General features: G+C 35.5%; 4 protein-coding genes and 1 long non-coding RNA gene across 7 annotated transcripts; 1 reads left to right on the plus strand and 4 right to left on the minus strand.

Moving 5' to 3' along the window:
• Positions 1-536: 536 nt before the first annotated feature.
• On the minus strand, positions 537-4,563 carry Beta-phers (phenylalanine--tRNA ligase beta subunit). The gene is made up of 13 exons (XM_071790765.1): positions 4,334-4,563; positions 3,850-4,004; positions 3,664-3,719; positions 3,417-3,571; positions 3,243-3,312; positions 2,904-3,170; positions 2,618-2,797; positions 2,277-2,452; positions 1,979-2,183; positions 1,828-1,908; positions 1,649-1,741; positions 996-1,275; positions 537-880 (listed from the first exon to the last, which is right to left on the minus strand). The coding sequence occupies exons 2-13, from the start codon at positions 3,905-3,907 to the stop codon at positions 729-731; spliced, it is 1,773 nt and encodes a 590-aa protein (XP_071646866.1). The 5' UTR covers positions 3,908-4,004; positions 4,334-4,563; the 3' UTR covers positions 537-728.
• Positions 4,564-4,748: 185 nt separating this feature from the next.
• Positions 4,749-6,843, minus strand: Cni (protein cornichon). Its single transcript, XM_071790786.1, has 5 exons — positions 6,704-6,843; positions 6,414-6,577; positions 6,223-6,291; positions 5,492-5,748; positions 4,749-5,411 (listed from the first exon to the last, which is right to left on the minus strand). The coding sequence occupies exons 2-5, from the start codon at positions 6,492-6,494 to the stop codon at positions 5,387-5,389; spliced, it is 432 nt and encodes a 143-aa protein (XP_071646887.1). The 5' UTR covers positions 6,495-6,577; positions 6,704-6,843; the 3' UTR covers positions 4,749-5,386.
• Spict (magnesium transporter spict) lies at positions 6,271-8,693 on the minus strand. Of its 3 annotated transcripts, none has more exons than XR_011733968.1 (5): positions 8,554-8,658; positions 8,263-8,385; positions 8,039-8,181; positions 7,144-7,939; positions 6,271-6,291 (listed from the first exon to the last, which is right to left on the minus strand). XR_011733968.1 is itself a non-coding variant. In XM_071790776.1 (4 exons), the coding sequence occupies exons 1-4, from the start codon at positions 8,651-8,653 to the stop codon at positions 7,208-7,210; spliced, it is 1,098 nt and encodes a 365-aa protein (XP_071646877.1). In that variant the 5' UTR covers positions 8,654-8,693; the 3' UTR covers positions 7,038-7,207. The 3 variants fall into 3 exon arrangements, 1 of the variants encoding a protein (XP_071646877.1); XR_011733967.1 differs by lacking the exon at positions 6,271-6,291 and adding an exon at positions 6,888-7,026; XM_071790776.1 differs by lacking the exon at positions 6,271-6,291 and having other exon boundaries at positions 7,038-7,939; positions 8,554-8,693.
• On the plus strand, positions 8,073-9,535 carry LOC139820475 (uncharacterized). The gene is made up of 2 exons (XR_011733969.1): positions 8,073-8,209; positions 8,470-9,535. It is a non-coding gene; the product is annotated as an uncharacterized lncRNA (long non-coding RNA).
• Roq (RING finger and CCCH-type zinc finger domain-containing protein roquin) lies at positions 9,364-21,064 on the minus strand. Its single transcript, XM_071790740.1, has 16 exons — positions 20,845-21,064; positions 19,731-19,893; positions 19,330-19,555; positions 18,817-19,050; positions 18,305-18,480; positions 17,863-18,196; positions 17,423-17,705; positions 17,024-17,166; positions 16,521-16,813; positions 15,981-16,109; positions 15,636-15,877; positions 15,392-15,516; positions 14,965-15,133; positions 14,764-14,833; positions 14,469-14,690; positions 9,364-14,210 (listed from the first exon to the last, which is right to left on the minus strand). The coding sequence occupies exons 2-16, from the start codon at positions 19,890-19,892 to the stop codon at positions 14,076-14,078; spliced, it is 2,943 nt and encodes a 980-aa protein (XP_071646841.1). The 5' UTR covers position 19,893; positions 20,845-21,064; the 3' UTR covers positions 9,364-14,075.
• Positions 21,065-21,070: the final 6 nt, after the last annotated feature.

The raw sequence follows: 21,070 nt of genomic DNA on the forward strand, positions 1-21,070 counted from the left end.
AAAACTAGAAGAACGATTAAACCTTTGTTTATTTGTCTGGCAGATGAGGAAAAACAATGGGTAGTTTTTGCCTCGAGGTCAGAGTTATCCAGCAATTTGGAGCCCCTGGGGGGACAGGATATAGTTGAAAATGATGAAAATAATAATCCTCTTTTTTCTTAAAGGAGCGAATTGTTCCCAGCATATTTTTTTAAACTGTGTGAAATAATTTTTAGTCTGAATAATTAGAAACGGATGATTAAGAAATTTGTCCTGAGTTTTTACTTGTTACCTGGTAACATTGATCTTGAACCAGAAAGCAGGTAAAGGTAACGGAATCGTTACAAGGGATGTGAGGCTGCAATGGCATCAGAATTTTGAAGTACTCTCGCCCGCGGAATCGAGTTTTCATCTTTATGTTTTCCTTGGAAAGTATATTTACGTTTTTTTTAATTTTTTTTTAGAAAAGTCTCTGTGTGAACGTGCCAGCATGTGTAAAAGAAAAAGAGCTAAAACCATGATCTAATCGTTATGTAGTAAACATTATGTCCAAGATGTATCAATCACATAATAAATATATTTCAAGTGCTATTTGTAAAGGCGTTTTTACATACGTAACACTAATTATCATAAATAAATCTTATCGGAAATTCTGTAAAAAAAAAACCGAGCTAATAGAAGCTACATTTTGATCTCGTCAAATGTATCATTATCACTGCAGCACTATTTGCACATTTCGTTTACTTCTATTATAAGAATAGCTCGATGTCTATTTCCATCGCAGAACATGGAATATTTAATTCGAACTTCGAGAGTACATCGGGATGTAGGACTCCCATCTTTCCTATCACTTTACCGTGACAGACAATTTCGGCGCATCGCTGAGGGAAAAATGTCGGGTCTGCAAAATAGGAACAATAAAATTCTTTCATATCGGCCGATCTCGATTTCATTTTTATATATTCTACGATTATTTGATCGAACGAATATATATTTTAGGAACCATGGTATCTTACCGTCAGCCGCGCGCAGATAATATCCATCTTCGTCTTTATTAGCGCTCCAAGGTATCTCCAATAATAATAACACTCTGTCCACTAGGCCGTGAATTATCTCGAAACCAGCCGATTTATTAGCATATACCGCGCATAAACGGCGATTGTTGCGCGCACCGACTTCCGCCGTGTCGTCTCGCAATACAACGTCGGAAACTTCGAACAGCTTATGAGGCAGAGGCATTTTTTTATTCGCAGATATCGTCTTGAGTAATCCCGGTAAAAGCGTGGTACGCGCGACCTGCAACAATTCATATTTATTAAAATATTTTACATTTCAGTGTTTAGACGATTGCAATCCAAAATATCTTAGTTCGTTTAGATAGTCTTTACAGCACGAACTTTCGTATTTTTTATGTTTTCCTATTCTTAATCATCTGAATTTCTACAAATTTAACTTCTCTTTCTGCACTGTTCTCTCGCAAGTAGCGAATGTAAAGTAGTTTGTATTAATTACGCGCGTAACGATATTTATTCTTCATGCCACGTCAGTCGCATGTCGATCGAATGAGTGGAAACTGAAGGAGTTAAGAATAGAACTGCTCGATTCTGATTATACGTTTCCGGCGATTTTAATGAGTCCGTGAAGGCTCTCGATGTGTCACTCGTTTTACCTGAAATTCCAAAGTTTTTGGATTGGATATGTGAACTGCCGGTACATCCTCCAGCTTGTGTCTCAATTTGTCTGCTACATCCTCACGCGAACACTGTTAAATAATTAAATACAAATAAAAACACGGTATATCAAAGATAAGTGTGTTTTCAAGCTTGAAAAGATTTTTTCGAAACGCACCAAAGAGAAGGTCAGCGCTTCGGTGAATCCCGCTTGGGCCAATTCCACTCGTATCTGGTCGGTAAGCTTGTTGAGTGGAAACTGTAATTCACACACGTACGTAAGTATATCAATACATATATAAAATCGTATTTAGTCGCAGAATATTTACCTCTGCTGCGATTGTCGACATATGTGGTATCGTCTTCTCTATTTCGTTATATCCATAAGCGATGGCGACGTCCTCATAAATATCACAAGGATGTATCACATCGTGTCTCGTCGGTGGTATTTCCACCATTAACGTATCCTTGCCTTTCACCTTGGATTTTAAAGACATCTTTGACAATAACTCCGCCACTTGATCCGGTGTTTGCCTGCACGAAGATACCACGAGCATGTTTTTAAACGACTACCTTGTCATCTGTAATCGTTACTACACGCGTGACGGAAAAGATTTGATTACATACTTGATCCCAATGTAGCTAATTGCTTTATTATGGCTGATCTCTTCCGTTCGATATTTTAATTCTGGATAGTAGAAAGTCTGTTTATCGGGATACACTACTTCCACAATTTCGGCTGTACATTTCGTCTTGCAATACTGACTGAAAGCGCAGACTATAGTGTCCACCACTATCCTTGCCTGCAGGTTATTCATAACTTGTAATAATTTGTGATAAAGCATACGTATTATTTTATATATATTAGTAATATTAATTATTTGCATCTTATACTTTTCAATCATTATAGTTTTAGAATATTACTTGTAAATAAAAATACATAAATTAAGATTATACTATGTATGTACCTTTGTGAGATCAGTTGCTGTGCACTCGATGAAAATATTTTTTGTATCGAGCGTGATCTTTGAATGATCGCCATTGATGATAGGAGGGAGAGATAAAACGACACCATTACTGTCATATACCACCGGGTAAATAGGACTGTCTTTTATGATAGGTAAATATTGTTTGAGCTGCGCGTGTGTCTGTAAACATTAGACGTACGATTACAAATAGAGATTACAAAGAATTTCCTCTGTTACACGTAGAATTATTTGCAGAATTAACAAACGGTAAGAGAAGTACACTTACTGCATACAATTCCATGATTTCTTCTCCTGTATATTCTTTATCTTGATTAAGCGGTTTGAAACGTATCTCCGATGGTGGTCTGGCGTCATACAGGAATGGTCCTTTAACTGTGTCCAAGTCGTGAGTGCCGATAGAGACTAGACTACGTTTTCTTCCTATATTCTGATGCAGCTTATCTTGAAGATCGATAAAGCTGTTGTAAGACTCCTGTGTTAAGGTAACGTCCCTCAAAATTGCAGCAACTATGTGTCCCCTTACTTTCAAGCACTGAAACACAAGGAGATAAATTATTTAATGCCAAATAAGATATATATTTCTCATAAACACTATATACAGTACCTCTGGACTCATCACAATCTTTTCCATTCCCGTTTTCGGTTTTATTGCTTTGTAACGTGGAATAGATATCCTATTTAGGGAAAAAAAATGAATAAATTTTATATGTTGGATTTTGAATATGTGGAAATAAAATTCTTTTTACCTAAACTATAAAAAAAAACGTGTGATATTTACTTGTTTAAGAATATAAGCAGTCCAGTACTTAGGCTCTCCAAGCACAAGAGATCATATCTGTTAGCGGGAATATCAATCTTGTAGATAATTTCTTCGGAGGCATCTACACCTTGGTCGGAGCCTTGTTCTTTCGCTATCATCTGTTTCTCCGTTGTCTATTCGCAAAAGATCAAGTAATTCGTTACAATTATCGTGAAGTTTAATGTATGTACATGAACTATTAGATAGTTGAGAATTCAACGCTTACCACTTCGTCTAGCTCCAAACCAAACTTGAAGCATAACGTTTGAAACTCGTCGTCGGCTGAAACAAAGTTTTGAATTCAGAAAGAAAAGCTTAAGAGTGTCACATATACGTAAGTATATTCATGTAATAGTTTATGTATATATGATACATAAACCAACTTTACCAGTAAAAAATATATATAACTTACAATACGTTTTGCCCAACGCTTTGAACAGCGAGTCACGTTTTACTCCAATAGTCGGCATCTTTATATCACAGCAGTCTCAGCGTGATCAAGTACACTCTCGATATTCTTAGAGTTTCTTTTCCCTCACGGAAATGTCAGGTTTCTCGTTAATTCATCTGTAATAATTAGTTACAATCAATTTCTAGGTTAGGTTAGGTCTAATGTTATCAGAACAGATTTTCCTCAGATTAATCTACTCCGAAGTCAATTAACTTTCTCTCGGCTTGATTTATGTCCATTTCCGCGAATATTACGAATATAGAATCACTTTTTCTATAGTTCTAAGAATTAGAAAAGAGAAAATGAAAAGTTAAACCGAGATTGAAGTTAATTTACATTGATAGAAATGGACATCAGTAATCCCATTTACGATTAACTCGCAATCGCTTTAAATTGCATAAGAAATTGCCACGTGCTGCAAAGGCAAAGTGGCGTGTCGTTTTACCTGTTACGACAGCCGGCACAGGTTCACATCAAGAAAACGCGAAGAAGCACGTAAAACTTTTGCGAGGGAGGACGATATCGAGGACGCGAGACAAGAGGAATATCCGTTGATATCGCTAGATTTATTCGTTATTATTCGCGTCTATTCTCTCGCGCCTTTATCGTTATCTTCTCCCGAAGAGGAACCATGCGTTCGTCTCGCGTGTCTCGCAGCAAATGTAACGAAAACCGGAAGTGCGGTTTCGTCGTTGCAGGTTAATTTGCGCGGAGCTGCTGCGCGTTAGAACTCGTCCACGCGGACGAATTTTTGCAAATTTAAATAAAATGAAACTTGTAAAGATATCACAATTTATTACATAAAAGAAATCAACGGATATGACCAACGCAAGTTGAAAGAAATATATAGAGTTCGTGCGTACTTATATATATTATTTATTTCACATTTTATTAACAACTGCTTACGTTTTGTATCGTGATATATATATAAAAAAATTAATTAGAATATACACCTGTCCTAAACGTCGTACATGAAAGAAAGGAAAAGAACGCCCTGCGTACAAAGGTATCAAAAGCTATTACATCTATCGCATCGAGTTTACAATTAATACAGTTTTACCTCCGTCGACATATGAACAGCATTGACGTTTGTTCGGAAATAATGAGCATTGTACGTCTGACAAAAGCGCAAATAATATTCGGACTCGAAATATACGTCTAATTTCTATTCATACTTATGTAAATACCTTACTTGAAGTATAATATTGTACATAATCTTGAAAAATGTCTAGGAGTCAAATATATATTAATATATATTAATATATATTAATATACATCAATATATATATGTATATATGTACGTATGCGTATGGATTATACAGTTTACCTAGATACTAGACAGATGTCAAAGAAACGTTCTCCCGCGATACGCGTTGTTACAAAACTCCCATTATTATAAATTAGTTGAAATGTCACTTGTACTTCCAGTGTGATCAACCGTTGCGCCGAACAGTTGTGCGGAGACAATGGAAAATCTTTATAGATCCTCGACAGTCGCTCAATTGATCAACGTGCTGATCATTCTGGAATACGAATCACAAGCAAAGGAGATTAGAGCCACTTATGAGAGATGCGGAGAGACACGAGAGAAAAATAAACTCACCCGTATAAGTAGTAAAAAAACGACAGAAGATAAAATGCCAGTTTAATCCATCCCTCTCTGTGATACATGGACAAGTCATAGGCGTTCATTATGCTCGTAGGGTCGTAGAGGCCCGATTCTGTCATCAGGGGCCTGTTCATGTATCGCCACACATGATAGGCTATCAGTGGGACGTTGAGGAACAGCGAGAAGTATTGCTCACCGAACAGAAATAAAATACTGCTTATAGCGTGCAGTATGTACTCTGGTAGAACGAGCTGAAATTGAGATGTGCAGTGATTAGACAATCGTTAACTACGGGTAATGTGTCAGTGAGCAAAATGTTAGCAGTACTCTTAACAGATTCTAGCAGAATACCATGGTATCAACTACAAACTGTGGTTTCCCAGTTTCACAAGTGTCGGTTAACTTTAACGTCCCCTTTTAGAAAGAGACGAAAAATGAGTTAATCTAAGATTGAAAGTTAACCGACACTTGTGAAACTGGGCCTTTAAATCCGCCAACCGGCAATCTGAGATCAGATTGCCAGCAAAAACTGAGAACAATCATTGTAAACATTGCAGAATTTGCCCAGTTTTTTGGTCAATCTACAATTGCGTTCTGTTAATAGATTCTGTTATATTTCTGCCGGCGTTCCGCCGGCAAAGTTTGCAGCAGACGCTCTCCGCAAAATTCGTCTTCAACGAGTTCGGCTAACAGAGATTATTCGATACCCGATACACATGTCTTACCGGATTTAAATTGTTGCACTGATCGATCGGATTCTTGTATCCAGTCTTTAACTCGTCGAACGTGATCACCTGAAAAGTCCAATGTTAAAAGTTATTAATCGCATGACAACGTGTTTTAAGGTTATATCGCTGTTGGGTCGGCGCGCCCCGCGGACCCACATCGCCGTGAACGTCTCACGCGGGACACGTACGTGAAATATCGCGAAGAATATCAGAAACGCGTCGCTGATCAACGCCACGATGTACGAAAAAGCGGCCAGGTTGAACGCCATCCTGCATGTATGACAAGAGCCACCGACGAATCGCGACCCGAGTCCGCTATCAAGTCCGTGATCACGTGATAAGCTCGTATTATCTGATACGAAAATAAAAGTGACTTTTTATTCGCGTCCCGTTACCGTCGATCAATCACTTGAATCGACGTTATGAATTGCAAATTAGATTTCATAATACTGGTTTTTTTTTCTTTTTTTAGACCTACCCAGACAGCCAATTTCTCTGCCGGAAGCAAATCTTGCCGGTGTCCTTGCTATTTTATATGTTAACGGTTAACAGATATATAAACATAGTCTTAACGAGATCGTTTGACCAAATTAAATTTTACCAACAGATTTTATTTCAATTTGTGAAACATGATCCTAATGCAGACGCCAATTGATGTCGATTTGTTGCAAAATTCTGCTCGATTCTGCTGGCAAACTGTTATGACGCTAACATTTCGTTTCCTGGAATCATTCCAAGAACAGCAGGATCTTTCAACGTGCTTACAAACTCTCTTTTTCAATGGGGATATATAACTGACTCCTGAGAGAAAAAACGTTTGAAGTATTTTATTGCTTTCGAAGGCAATATATAAAGCGTATATGCATCCAGTCGTGCGAAGGATACTGGGGAACAATAATTATCTTCTTAAAAATCTACCTCTCGGTCGCTGTACAAGGTTTTGATACGCAGCAGGTTGTATGCGTTTCTATGAGAATAATTTTCAAACGGTCCTAGTGATATCCGAGTTGTAAGTATGATTAAGCAGATGCTGGGACTCCACTCTGGCCCTCGTTCCCTCGTGATCGTCCCACCTGGAGTTATAATTCGAGAGCACTTCCCTCTTGGGCCTCAACATGTGCCTGATGTTACTGTAATTCACGTCCATCTCCTTGAAGGCGTTCAACAGGAATATGGCGATTATAATTACGAGAAAGCCGCAGGAGGAACCTAAAATATTTTCCGCGCTCATCTTCGTCCATTCCTCGAACAAAATCGCGGACGCTATTATCACCAGAGTCGTGAAGAAGACGTAGTAAATTGGCGTCACGATCGACGTGTCGAACAGATCGAGCGATTTATTCAGATAATTCATCTGTATCATGATGCAGAGGATAACGCTGAATATGAAGACCCATGTTAGCCAATTGGCGAAGGCGTTCTCACCGCCAGAGATGGTCTCCTTCAGCGCCAAGCCCAGACCCTTGCAGCTCATGACGGTCAACGAGCCGACGGACGAGCACAGACAAATGTACACCAGGATATTTTGCTTGCCGTACGCCGGGCCGAAGTGAAAGACAATCGACAAGGTGGACATTATTACGATTAAGACGTACAACATGTAACCCGGTTCTCTTATCTTGATAATCAGCTCGCTCAAACTGCTGACCTCTTCCTCTTTTGGGGAATGTAATACTATTATTGTGGAGCCTAAGATACATAACAAGCAACCCATCTAAAACAAAAAAAGGGCAAATTGCAGCATTATCGTCACAGAATATATACTGTAAGTTACTTTCAACGTTTAATATTTTCGCCTGTGAATATTTTTTACCTTTCCTAATAGATTCAGTTTTTCGTTAAGATATCTAGAGGCTAATACTGCTGATACTAGAACGCTTAAGGCTCCCAATGGTGTTACGAGCGACGCCGGGGCGAATGCGTACGCAACAAAGTTCGCCGCTTCCCCTATGCCCACTGCAACATTTATTTCGAATGTTTTTATGTAAGTGTAAGAAATTGACTGACGCCCGGTGCCTTTTTGAGATTCATACGTACTGGATAAAAGGCCAGCCCACCATATCCATTCTTTCAAATAGCCGAAACCACCGGACGACGCGCGCAGTCCCCCATACTTTTGCAGCTGGATTAAAGCCTTCTTTTTTATGATAAAACTGGCACCTAAAAATTAGGAGAAATAATTAAAAATTTCTTTTCATATTTGTTAAAGTTTCTTCTTCCTAATATTTAGCTCTTTTTTTGCAGAAGCAAGATAAATAACACTGTTAATTGGATGAAGTATATTTTGATATAAAATTCTGAATGAATCAACTTGTCCACGTCACTAACCTATAAAACCGCTGGAGCTAATTGCTAGTCCTAAACCTATGTAAAAATTTGTCGCATCATAATGTACATCGTTGTTCGTCATTTCTGTGACAGAACTCATGACTCACTCCACCAAGCAGATATTGATTCCAATGATTCCCATTCAATTATACGTTTCCATTTTAGCCGCTTATATTTGGCAGATTATCGAAATGACTATAAAAATATTCACATGACGGTATCAATTGATAAAATAGTTCTTACACATCTCTTGACGCAGCGTGACACAACCGTCACACTACTCTTCCCCAAAGAAGAGTATCTTTGCTCTTCCACTCTTCCCTACCACTGCCGACCACAATTTCTGTCTTCGCCAGAACTGGCAAAAGTCGATCGATTAATCGATGTTCGATTAATGCTCAAAAACTCGAAATTTTTTTTGTTCAATCTTGTTAGATTTTAATTAATCAACACAGAGTAGTGCAAATGATCGAATTTGTTGATTTTCAATTATTAAGAGGTTCTTTAAACCAGAGTCTAAAGAAAAATGTAAGATCAATACAATTTGCATTAATTTATAAGAATGAGGAAATCCAGAAGTTTATCGCAATTTTCCAGCATTAAATGTTTTTAGAATTGAGGAAAAAAATTAAATATTACAAAACTCAAATATTATAAATATTATAAAACAGCCAATGTATTTAGTATTAATTATGAACATATTTAATGCTGTAATCTGCCTGCGTAGCGAAAATTGAAATACATGAAGTAAAATATTGTTACAGATCAGAGAAACGATATGAAAATATTTATTACACAAAGATCCCGCCGTCGTGAGTAAATAAATATATTTATATATTACACTTTCACACTTACAGTACACAGTCGTTGGAAAATATATGCGAGTATACATGTGTATGTTCACTAATGTGTCTACACGAATGTCTTTACAGCAAATTATCTTATAATAAAGTACACATAAAGAGATTATCTTCACACTGTATTTAAGTATAAGATTTTTCACTATGAAATTATTCTTTTCCTGTAAAGCGATCGTTATTACATTACCATTAACATAACAAATAATTTTCGCTGTTGATATTTAAAGTGCTCTTTCTACTCATATACAATTATAATAAATTAAAATAAAATTTTCGGTGGTGACAAAACTATTTTAATGCTTTGCTGTAATTTCGTAAAAAAATATACTTCGTTTCACAGGAGAGAATAATCTCGATTTATGTCTGATGACAAAATAGAAGAACAGTTCAAGTGGGCCTTAATGTTTAAATGGCACGCGTCGATCAACGTAACTGAACATGGATATATATATAGGCATGGATATTAATATTTTTTCCGCTTTCAGAGAGGAATTCGTTCGATCGTGATGGACAAAAATCGAGATTATTTTCTTACGGGAGAGTATAAGATATTTATAAATTTCCGCTTTAGTCTCCTTTCGCAATACACCGCTGTCGTAATTATCATTAAATTATATCGCACGATCAAGCGATGCAATTTATCTTATAATTACATAGCTAATATAGTACTAAACGTAAAGATACAGAGCAATGTGGAATAAGCGTGTCCCTGTCGTACTGATAAGTGGTAAGTGCGCATCGAGAGTGATGACTATAATATATCACCATATACTCCGATATGTGATATAACTATATATCGTGTCGTATTATCGTAAATGTTCAAACAAGGAACAAGTTAATTACATCAAGTAGAATCGTCGTACCATTATCGACACGTGTGTATCTCAACTGTACGTACACAGTAGTAGCTGGCGACATGTTTAACATGCAATATAATAAATCAGAAGCACATGTTGCACAAACACAGCATTGCGCGTTGCGCTCGTTACTTCCCGGTTTTTGTTGTTCTTTTTTTTTTATCTTTTTCTTCCTTTACACATGGGAGAATCTGACATATTCGGCGAGTGTTCGATTTCTTGTGTCTTTGGCACGCAAAGATGACTCTTAAGAAATGGACTACCATGTATAGGGATCATTTTTGCGCTGGAATTCAAATTTCCGGCAAAAATAATTATTTATTATTAATTAATATTTTATTACGAGATTTAATTAATAAATTTCATAAACTAGTATTATCACGAAAATTTATTGAATTAATAAATAATTAATAAATTTGATGAACTAGTATTAATACGAAAATATATTAAATTCTCGACTTTATTAGTCAATAATAATAATTAAGAAGTAAAACAATTTTTCTCTGCCTCCTACTTTATTAAATAGTCTCAAATATTATTATAATATTCGTTCGAGAAACTCGATGAGCTAATTCATAAAGTGTAAAATATTAAAACATCTTAATTAAAATAATTAGTCGTTTTATAATAAGCGTCGGAATCATTTTCACGCGCCAATGGCACAAGAAACTCTGTGCCGCAGCGAAATTAACAATTATTATCACGAATATTCATCAAGAAATTACGAATTCTGATTAATCGGGAATTCGGTCTTTACACAAAGCCCGATCTTCGCTCTTTCTCTATTCCTTTTTTTTTAAATCAACATTTCATATATAACGAGAGTATATAATAGTAATAAAAAAAAAAGAGAAAGACATCAGCGACATGTGACTAAGTGCACATATAACAGATGGTCCTCACTTTGAAGTGACACGCTATAAGAATGATTTCTCATACAAACGTGTGCGCGCGTGTATGTGTATAGAAAAATAATTTTGCATGTAAGAGGCTTTATTTTCCTAATAAAATTAAAGCCTTAGTAAGAGGTATGTAGAATTAATTCTCTTAAACAAGAAAATATTAATTGTCAAAATTATTGTCTTGAAAAAAATAGACAAATATTTTTAAATATTTTAAAAATATATTTTTAAATAGTTTAAAAATATAAATATATCTTATATAATTTACCTTGTCATGAGTATTTCTGTTTATTTTTTTATTGAGCAAAGTAATTGGAAAAATCTTTCTTTAAGAGAATAATTTTACTTAAAAAAAAAAAAAAAATCGAATATTTTTTTTTTAAATAATCGCTCATCCGCGCGTTATGTATTATAGTTGTTATATACTGCACAAAAATCGGTGAGAAAAGCACATATAAACATACACGTGCGCACGCGCGCACAAAATTGATAATAAAAACTCATATAATAAACATTTTATCGTAATCATTATTACATACAATAACGAACAAGAACGAATGGAATTGCACTAAATATTTTTATCTAGGCTAGCTATAGGAGAATCTATGCTGATCGATAATCAATTAATTTCGCATGGTTATATTATATCGAAGTCATACGTAATCTTAATGATTTAAATCTCGATAAAAATTAACAATATCAATAATAAAACGCAGGTCAAATAATAAAAATTTAATTAATAACAAAATAGCATCGATTAAATTACGAATATAATTTCTTTTCTTTATCATAGCATTTCTTTTAAAGTGATCCTTCCAAAATAATTGCCACAGATATATAATGTTACATAAAATGTAACTTGAAACAACTAAAATTTGAAAAAGAATTAATGCACTTTTTTTATTTTATTTAATAATTCGAGTTTAATTTTTTTGCAGGAAATAAAAAATCACGATGTAAAACCATTTAATGGTAATTATGCAAAATTGCCAAAAAAAAAGATAAATTTTTAATTTCCATTAACTATTATAAAAAAATTTTCTAAACAATCTCCAAAAATGTTTATAAAACAAGTAAAAAGATAAGTTTTGGTTGCAGAGAAATCGAGATCAAATTAATGCATTAGTTCCGTAGTCTTTTCTTTTCTAAAAAGATAGAAATTTAGATAACAATTAAATTTAAACCAGCATAATCTATCTCTATTACTCTTACATGAGTTATCCTCGATTATATACAGTACTAAAAAAAGAAACGCATTAATTTAATGATAGATATAATCGTATATCACCGTTAAAGAGAAGAAGATTCAAATTATTCATAGTTCTTGTGATAGAAAAATAAGACAACTTTCGTTCGAGTATATTACAAATGTATAAATATATATACGTGTGTATGTGTATGTGTGTACGTATGTATGCATGTAAGTCCTCCTGAGGATTTATAAAGTGGAATCGATGAGACCCCGTCTATATATAAAAAAAAGAAAATCTTGCTTCCACTAAAACTGGAATTGTTTTCATCGCTCTTTGTTATTCCGTAAAAATAGAAAAAAAGAGACGATTTCAAATTGCTATTGCAACGATTTCCTAAAAAGGGTAACTGGACCTCCCCTCTCTCGAGACGGTCCTCAAAAGTCGAGTAAACTCTGGCAGAATTTCGGTAATTTTTAATATGTAATTCATCTAATTAATAAAATTGATGTTAATATTAATAATTGACGTAAGGATTATATTATTCCGTGGAGATTAATTTCCTTATATAATAATTAATTAAACATCAAATTTTATTAATTAAACATAAGCACGAGGTTCTCTTCGAGTTTCTTTTCGTGCGTTTCTAACACAGGAAGAATTGCCGATTCTTTTGAAAGAAAAATTTTAAAACAAGACGTATAAAGGGTACCGTCGTCGAGCTGAGACAGCGGTTTCGTTCTCCTTTCCATCTTCGGAATATAGAAATTCTATAAATATAACGTCCTTCAAAAGGAACGCGATTTCTTTTTTAGCACATGTATCTACAATATATGTATAAGCATATAATGTAATAATGTGTCGCTCTTATTATCATCGCAGAGTGTAACCTTATCGATTAGGTCAAGCGCGATCAGCATTCTTTTCGAATGTATTATCCATTACATGTATATGTGATATCGTATCATCAATAGACAGTATACGAAATCTGCATATAATTAAATATGTTAATTAATATATTTCTCCTCGTGCTCACATGTGCCCCGCGGATGTTTATAAAACATTCACCGCGTGTTAAGCTAAATTTTAACAAATTCCGTAAAAATAAATATATATATATATACCTATATATATATATATATATATATATATATATATATATATATATATATATATCCCTCTCTCGTAAATTTCACTATCTCGCCCATTCGCCTCTTCCTTAAATCGGAGAGAGGCAATAGGTCAATTCAAGAGATCAATCGAGAAAATTGGTTAATTTGGAAATTAGCAATTATATTCATTTAATTCGATTTACGTAAACGATATGAATTACGTCATGTCTGGCATTTTTCCAGCTCATGTAGCTATTTAGCCGAATTATCGCTTAATTTCAATTGCCGAGAACTGATGCCTAATGGGGCTAATAATTGTTATTCAGATTTAAAATTGTACAATTTTTACAATTTTTTATCACGTGATATTCTAATTAATGTGAAAAATACTCAAGAAAAGGTTTAGGTCCGCACGCCTGCGTGTACCATGTATATTCCCCGACCTTCACGGATTGAAGGAGTTCTATACTTACCCTCGATCAATATTAATTAGAGGAGATAGAATAGGAGATTGATTTTTGACATGTAAAAATACATGTTTCCCAAAGGAGAAAGAGCAGAGCTTGAGAGGAAAAAAGAAAAGAAAGGAGTTGGCGTCCTATTATTTATTCTTCGAGGTGACGGTGTCTTTCTCGCCTCCACTGGACCAATGTTTCTCTTGCTCGCGCAGCTCAAATTCCCATCGCAGTTCTAGCTCGCGCATATCGTTCGCTAGTCCAGCCTCGTACGTATCTTCCTGCACTCACATCAATCAATCAATTAATTGATAAATCAATCATTCGTACTTCACAATCACGCTAAATTTTAACCTTTATCAAACTAGAATATTTATATAATTATATTTGTTCATACAAATAAAAAAAACGTTATGAAATTGACCTAAAATCCTCAATAAAAATATAAATTTTCTTGCGCTCTTGTCACACAAAAATATGACTGATAAACTTGTAGAAATTAATTAAATTACAAAGTAAACTGGCATAGAGTGACCTACTTCTTCAGTTTTGTAATCCGTATTATACTCTTGATTTGAGAGCCAATCGTTAGGGGATTGCTGAATCCAAGGAATGGTGGTAGTGCCGGTACCACCACCGTACGGGTTGCTCCAGTTTCGTACATCTCTCTCCCTTTCTCTGATGCCCGCTTCGATCATTCGCAATTCCTGCGTCAGTCGCTCGCCCGCCGTGACGAAAGTAGTAGCTCCTTGCGTAGCCAACTGAACATGCGCATGTAGAATGTGAATTGAATATTTTCTTGCATTTCGCAGAATTCAAAACGTGACACATTACCTTTAAGTCATTGATTTTCTTCTCCAGATGTCTGAGTTGTTGCTTCACCTTCTGCGACTCCAAAATCAAACTGAAATATGTAATGTATAATATATGACATATAATATGCGTAATGTATATACTTATTATATCCTTTTATTTTTTATCATTAACAAAGATGAAAATTATAAATAAAAGAACAGATATATATATATTACTTACTCTTTTGACATACACTCCGATCTCGAGAATTGTGACAGTGATTCTGGCGCAATAATATTGCGGCCAAGAGCGACGTAATTATCGCCAATGAAACCACTGTCACCGTCACCATTACCGAGGTTCGTTGACGTCACCGATTGTATTCCATTCACACCAACCGCTGCGTATGCTGCAACAATAATTAATACCAATTTAATAACTATATCATATGTATGTTTTATCTATAAAAAAAATTCTATAAAAAATACAAATATTTGAAGAAAGAAATTACATGCAAAATCCACTTATATCTTTTATAGAAAAAATTATTCATAGATTAATGGAATTTCTAGAATATAATATAGAGTCGTATATATGCAATGATTTAGATATATATATTATTTCTGTTAACATATGCTTATCGATAAAAATAATATTTCGCACTCACGTTGATTGCCATAGTACCAGGAGGTTACCGAGTTTGGAGTTCTGAATGCAGTAGACAGCGCGGGAATAGGAGTAGATTCAATCCCCTCGTTGTAAAGATGTTGCAGAGCTCCGTTGTAGGGAGATCTAGTATTATTTTATTATTATTACATTATAGAATAAAATTAATAAAATTATAATTATAAAAAGTTATTAAGATTATAGATATTATTATTAGATCGATAGAATATATTATTTATTATCACCTTATCAGTGTTTTCGATAGTCTTGAGATAGGTCCCTGTTTGCTAACCGGCGGCAAGGTCGCGGGAGATACGTCTAACGGGGTCATAAAGGGACCGTCATCATCAAGAAGATGCGAAGCTGACGAGGGCGGTGGCGGAGATGGATCCGTCCCAGATGAACAGCGAAAGTTATTCGCTGCGGTCCATATCGAGTAATTGTTGGGTGTAGTCAATAAGTCACTCTCTTGCTGAAGATCATAATTCTAAGAAAAAATATATAATACATGTACAAAATCTTTTATTTTAATCTGTGCAAAACATCCAAATGTAAAGAAAAATAATATGATAATAGGATCTGTATTTTACCGTTTTTATTTGTGGCGATATTAATTGTTGCTGCTGCTGCTGCTTGCCGACGATCATTTCTAGCTGATTCAGAATCTCCATCCTGCGTTGCAACAACATCGCCAACATAGTTTTTGCCACGGCCGTTCGCTGTAGCAAAGTTATTTTCATTGTTATTATTATATTAAAATTATATTAAAACTACCATTACAATCAACTGCCAATTACATTAATACTGCATATTATTAAAATTATATAATTAATAATAAAGTGTTGTAGTTATCAATATTGAAATTAATATAGCCTATTCATGATATATAAACTCGGTTTTAGATTTTTAGATTTCTTTCATTCCAGCTTAAAAATTTATTGTGTCTTTTAAGCCTGCTCTTTAATTTTCGAATCTACAGAACGAGCAAAGAAATTTTTTTCACTCTAATAAATCTATGTTTCTATTACTATTTACATTAATTTATCTTATAAAATTTTAAATTTTGGCAAATTATTGATTGTAAGAAAGTAAGCAGTTTTCTCTCTAACTTTTTTGTAATTTATCGTTACTTGATTTGCCGGTACAATTTGTGGAGTGTCCCACATCCCCAGATTCGTTGCGGTTGTCAACGAAGGTCCGTAGTCGACAGTGGGAACGGGTCCCGGTGGCATTATGTAATGCCCGGAACAATGGACACCAGGAGGCCCTCCACTGTCCATCATAGTTCCTCCCTTTACAGAGCACAGACTGAGGTGCGGTAAGTTTTGCGGGGGTGTAAGCGGCAGCATATAGGTCGATGTCAATGAGTCAATCAAGTTATTTTCCAAGTTGGCCGGAACGGGCGTTGAATGTTGCACTACCGCTGTAACAATTAAGATAAAATCATATAATAAAGATAATTGTTCTATTTAAGTACATTTAAATAAAGGGTGCTTTACTTGGGCATTTAAAACATCTTTTATTACTATTAAGAATATAAACAAATTCTCAAATCAAAGTTGTTGCAAAAGAGATATCTTTATAGTCAGTATATTATTTTATCGTTTATCATATAAATATTCACTATACTTACTATTATCTCTATCGTGTGCTTTGGCGGAATAAGTCGTCAAATCACCGTTTTGCTTGTTGAAAATTTTGTTATTCTTCTCGCCCTTCGATTCTGACTGATTTGAATTCGCCCTGACACTCAACTTACGATTCTTCGATCTGTACCTATGCAAAAAAAAAAATTGAACTAACAAAGGCCTTATTTAAAAAAATATATATAATGTAACCAAACCATTGTATGTAAACAAACCGTTGTACCAACGAAATAGTTAAATATAGTTTGATACTTGTGAAAAAATTAATTACTCGAAATCATTACCATTATTTCCAAAATATAATACAACTGATAATAAAAATTGCTATTTTTTATAATCCATAGATAAATAGATATATCAAATAAAACTATATAAAATAAACTCACTTGTCGAGCTCGCTGTCGCTGTGAGCAAAGGTACAATTGTTGGATCGTGGACAAGTGCCGCGCAGAGCTAGGTCTCTACACATGCTGACTTTGTATTTACCGGTCGCCGAACCCGGACACGAGGGGGGTCCGCCACCTCCGCTATCCTGCGCCGCCGATTTCCGATTGCTGCCACACGTCCCACCACTTCCATGCTGTCGAACAAAGTCCACCAAAGTAGCTACCACTATTCTTACGGCTTCTAGGGCCGCCCGACATTCGGCCAAGCTCGGTGGTTCTGTCTCTAAAGATAATAAAAATTATTATAAAAGTATGCAAGTAAAAAATAATAATTAATAAAAATACATTCAAGATTCTAAGTGTTCAAGGAGATTTAACAGTTAATAAGTTTAAAGAATTAAAAAACGTTTACATAGACATTCATACACAACAGCGCTTACCTGGACTGGGATCAATGGCAGCTAATAGTTCCAACTGAGGCCTGAGACCGCTCAGTTGTCCAGGATCGGGAGTACGTTGCAACGCTATTACGAGCTCTTGAACACTCTGAGCGAACGACTGTGGTGTTTGCAATTTATCAATGATACTTTGCATATGAGACTTGTGAGCGGTATCGCCATAGAGCAGCGCTGACCATTGGTCAGGAGCGATACGTAAACCCGCCTCCGTGGCTATCTGCACAATCTGTGCGTCATGCTCCCGTCTTAGAGCCTCATAAGTGCGAAACTCCTCCTTCAATTGCATCAGTGACGAGTCACCCTCACGCTTTGATACCTAATATGACGTAATAGGAAATGATGATAATATGTATAGCAAAATATTTTCTCTACAGCATTTGATTGAGAGCGTTTGAATACGCTTCACGAACCACTGTATATTTACCTTAAAACAGCTTGCCCGATATAGAAGTTGCACCACGTGTCCAATACTGGTCTTACTAGCTTGAGGAAAATGTGGTTCCAGACGCTGCACCACGAACATCACCAACACTTTACGCGATAGAGCAGAGCCATCCTCCAGAGCCAATAATACAAGCTTAAGAACCTCTTCTTGCATCGCTAAAAACAGTAATGAAAAGAATACACAAAGACAATTATAGAAATAAAAATCCCAAGAGAAATTTTAGCAAATAAAATATAAAATATCTTATATTTTATTGATAATTATTTATCTCTTTGAAACTTTATCTTGATTCTTCTATATGCAAAATGGATAAAAATATATAAAGAAAAATTAATTTAAAAAACAAATGCAATTCACAAATGGATTATCGGAGCTGTAAGAGAAATAATGCCATATTATGAAGTTCTTTTTCTCCTTCTATTGTTTCCTTTATCCATTGTAAGGCACGGCCTATTCAAATGCATGATTCATCTTGTATAAATAAAACTTACCTGGTCCAAGGAATTGACAGCCACGAGCACGCACGGCCGCCCAAAGATTCGCGCTGAGTTGCTGAGGGTTCTGATGCTGCAGTATGAGCTCCGTGACGGTGCGCTCACCGAGACTACGAGCGGCACGCAGCGCGCGTGCCCTACCTTCTGGTTCTACTAGTTGACAGCCTAATAACGTCACTAGTTTCCGTTGCATGGGCCGTGACACCAATCCCCCGCCCCCGCTCCCGATACCTATATGTCAAATACATTTTATAAATATACAATGTACACATCGCAATAATCTATACATGCATATATATATTTTTTTAAATACTATATAATTTGTATAAATAAAATAAAATAATTTTAGCAAACTCTACTACAATATACAAAATATTGTATGCAATATAATACAATATTACATCATTTAATTCTTTGCATTATCATTTCTTGTGTGGACTTTAGTCCAATCTGTGTTATCTTTCTCAATGTTCTATATTTAATATTTTAAAAGTGACATACTGCACATACCCGCAGAGTTAGTAATCTGACATGGTTTCAGATAAAGGGCGAGCTCTTCAATACAGCTCTTAGCCCTCAGATAGTTAGCATGTTGGTCGACCGGTAGAAGTTTCTGGTAATTCTGCTGCTGGTTAGATGCAGATGCTGATGAGGCAACGGTGGGAATTGGATTGCCCAGCAGTTGTAACAATGCTTCATTTACAGGTAGTTTCTCGATGTCGGTGTTGATAATGCTCTGCGAGAAAAAAAGGAAGAAAGTAAATAAATAGCAAAGGCACATATTTATATACACTTCACATACATGCACACATATACAAACACAGAAATATATGTATTTTTTTTTTTATACGTATATCATCAATGTATATTTCTGTGACATATTATTATCATATTAAAATACCTATTGTTACCTGATCAAAAGGGCACTGCTTGCGGTGTAGATTAGCCAAGCAAGCACGACATATGGTGTGGCCGCAACCAAGCGATATGGGACCTCGCACGGCCACATCAAAGTCATGGCAGCAAATTGGACATGACAGGAATTCAGTCCACTGTGGTGCCTGTATCGGCATTCTACGTGACAGTAGAAAAAGACACAAAATTAGATAAAAATCAAAACGAAAAGACCGTAGTTATTTAAATCTATTTTTTATTAATCAAGTATCTACAGAATTTAAAAAGATATTGTAATATTCATGTCCTTATGACTTTTTTTATAATGTAATTCCACTGCAAATATTTCAAGCAGACTAATTTCATTAATGATTTAAATTTTGATAGAATAAACGGAAAGTCTGCTCATCCAAGCATAAATTTTTAATTTGTTAAAAATGTTATAACTAATAATTATATATATATATATATATATATATATATATATATATATATATATATATATATATAATTAATAATAAAAAGATAAAGAGATATACAACACGCATATTACTTTTAATTGGTTCCTTGTAAAATATATCTTAATTCTTTCTTTCCTAATTATAAAGTTTATTGAGCGAGAAAAATACAAAATTTTAGATAAACTGTACATAAGGTAGAAATTACGGAGTAATCTACAGAAAACGCAAAAACCGCAGAAAACTTTGGAAAACGCATTCCAAAGGCATAAAAAATTAGGTATAAAATGCAGAAGAAGGTGGAAAATGTAAGGATACGGAAAACGGAATTGAAGAAAGGCAAGCCCCAGCCCGCAGCAGCATCCTGTTTCGCATAACCATATTTCACCGAGGTCCACGGATAAGGAGATCGACGGACACGAGATCGTGACACGGTGAGATCGTCGTGTCGATCGTCGATCACAGTCATTGTTGCGACATTGTACGAAACAGGAGATCACGGAGATGTCAGACGTGGGGAAACTCGGCCAGGACATGCCCGTACTGCGACGTGCCTGACGCGACCGTGTCAGGCCGAAATTCAGGATCCGGGGATACCCGACGACGACGGATCGATCGTGGAAAGGGGAGGAAAAAAAAATATGAAATCACCGCACCAGGATTCACCACCCACCTCGTTATAACCCTCGCAAAACATCACATCGATCACACTTTTTGCGCATCACGCCTCTCGCGCAGTTTTGCGCGATTCGCACGACGACGGTCTCCTATTATACTATAGGGTGACTATAGGCGACTATACATATAGATTACGCGTGTATACGACCGCGGCGACGACGATGACGGTCGACGTCACGCAAAGACTCTCCCCGACCCGATTCCTCTCTCCCGTCGCTCGC

Source organism: Temnothorax longispinosus, chromosome 10, assembly GCF_030848805.1.
Source record: "Temnothorax longispinosus isolate EJ_2023e chromosome 10, Tlon_JGU_v1, whole genome shotgun sequence".
In the NCBI taxonomy this organism is placed as follows: Eukaryota; Metazoa; Arthropoda; class Insecta; order Hymenoptera; family Formicidae; genus Temnothorax; species Temnothorax longispinosus.

Bases quoted from the DNA above. Each gene is read 5' to 3' on its own strand.
- Roq (XM_071790740.1), bottom strand. From the start codon at position 19,892: ATGCCGATACAGGCACCACAGTGGACTGAATTCCTGTCATGTCCAATT. The intron at 18,481-18,816 runs GTAAGTTTTATT...TACTGTTTTTAG, and splicing joins CTGTCAATTCCTTGGACCAG to CGATGCAAGAAGAGGTTCTT. The intron at 14,834-14,964 runs GTAAGTAATATA...TACATATTTCAG, and splicing joins TCGGAGTGTATGTCAAAAGA to TTTGATTTTGGAGTCGCAGA.
- Beta-phers (XM_071790765.1), bottom strand. From the start codon at position 3,907: ATGCCGACTATTGGAGTAAAACGTGACTCGCTGTTCAAAGCGTTGGGC. The intron at 3,171-3,242 runs GTACTGTATATA...CTTGTGTTTCAG, and splicing joins AGATTGTGATGAGTCCAGAG to TGCTTGAAAGTAAGGGGACA. The intron at 1,909-1,978 runs GTAAATATTCTG...TGTGAATTACAG, and splicing joins TGTCGACAATCGCAGCAGAG to TTTCCACTCAACAAGCTTAC.
- Cni (XM_071790786.1), bottom strand. From the start codon at position 6,494: ATGGCGTTCAACCTGGCCGCTTTTTCGTACATCGTGGCGTTGATCAGC. The intron at 6,292-6,413 runs GTACGTGTCCCG...TGGACTTTTCAG, and splicing joins TATTCTTCGCGATATTTCAC to GTGATCACGTTCGACGAGTT. The intron at 5,412-5,491 runs GTGAGTTTATTT...TTCGTATTCCAG, and splicing joins TTTTTTTACTACTTATACGG to AATGATCAGCACGTTGATCA.
- Spict (XM_071790776.1), bottom strand. From the start codon at position 8,653: ATGAGTTCTGTCACAGAAATGACGAACAACGATGTACATTATGATGCG. The intron at 8,386-8,553 runs GTTAGTGACGTG...CCTAATTTTTAG, and splicing joins TAGCTCCAGCGGTTTTATAG to GTGCCAGTTTTATCATAAAA. The intron at 8,182-8,262 runs GTACGTATGAAT...TAAATGTTGCAG, and splicing joins GTGGGCTGGCCTTTTATCCA to TGGGCATAGGGGAAGCGGCG.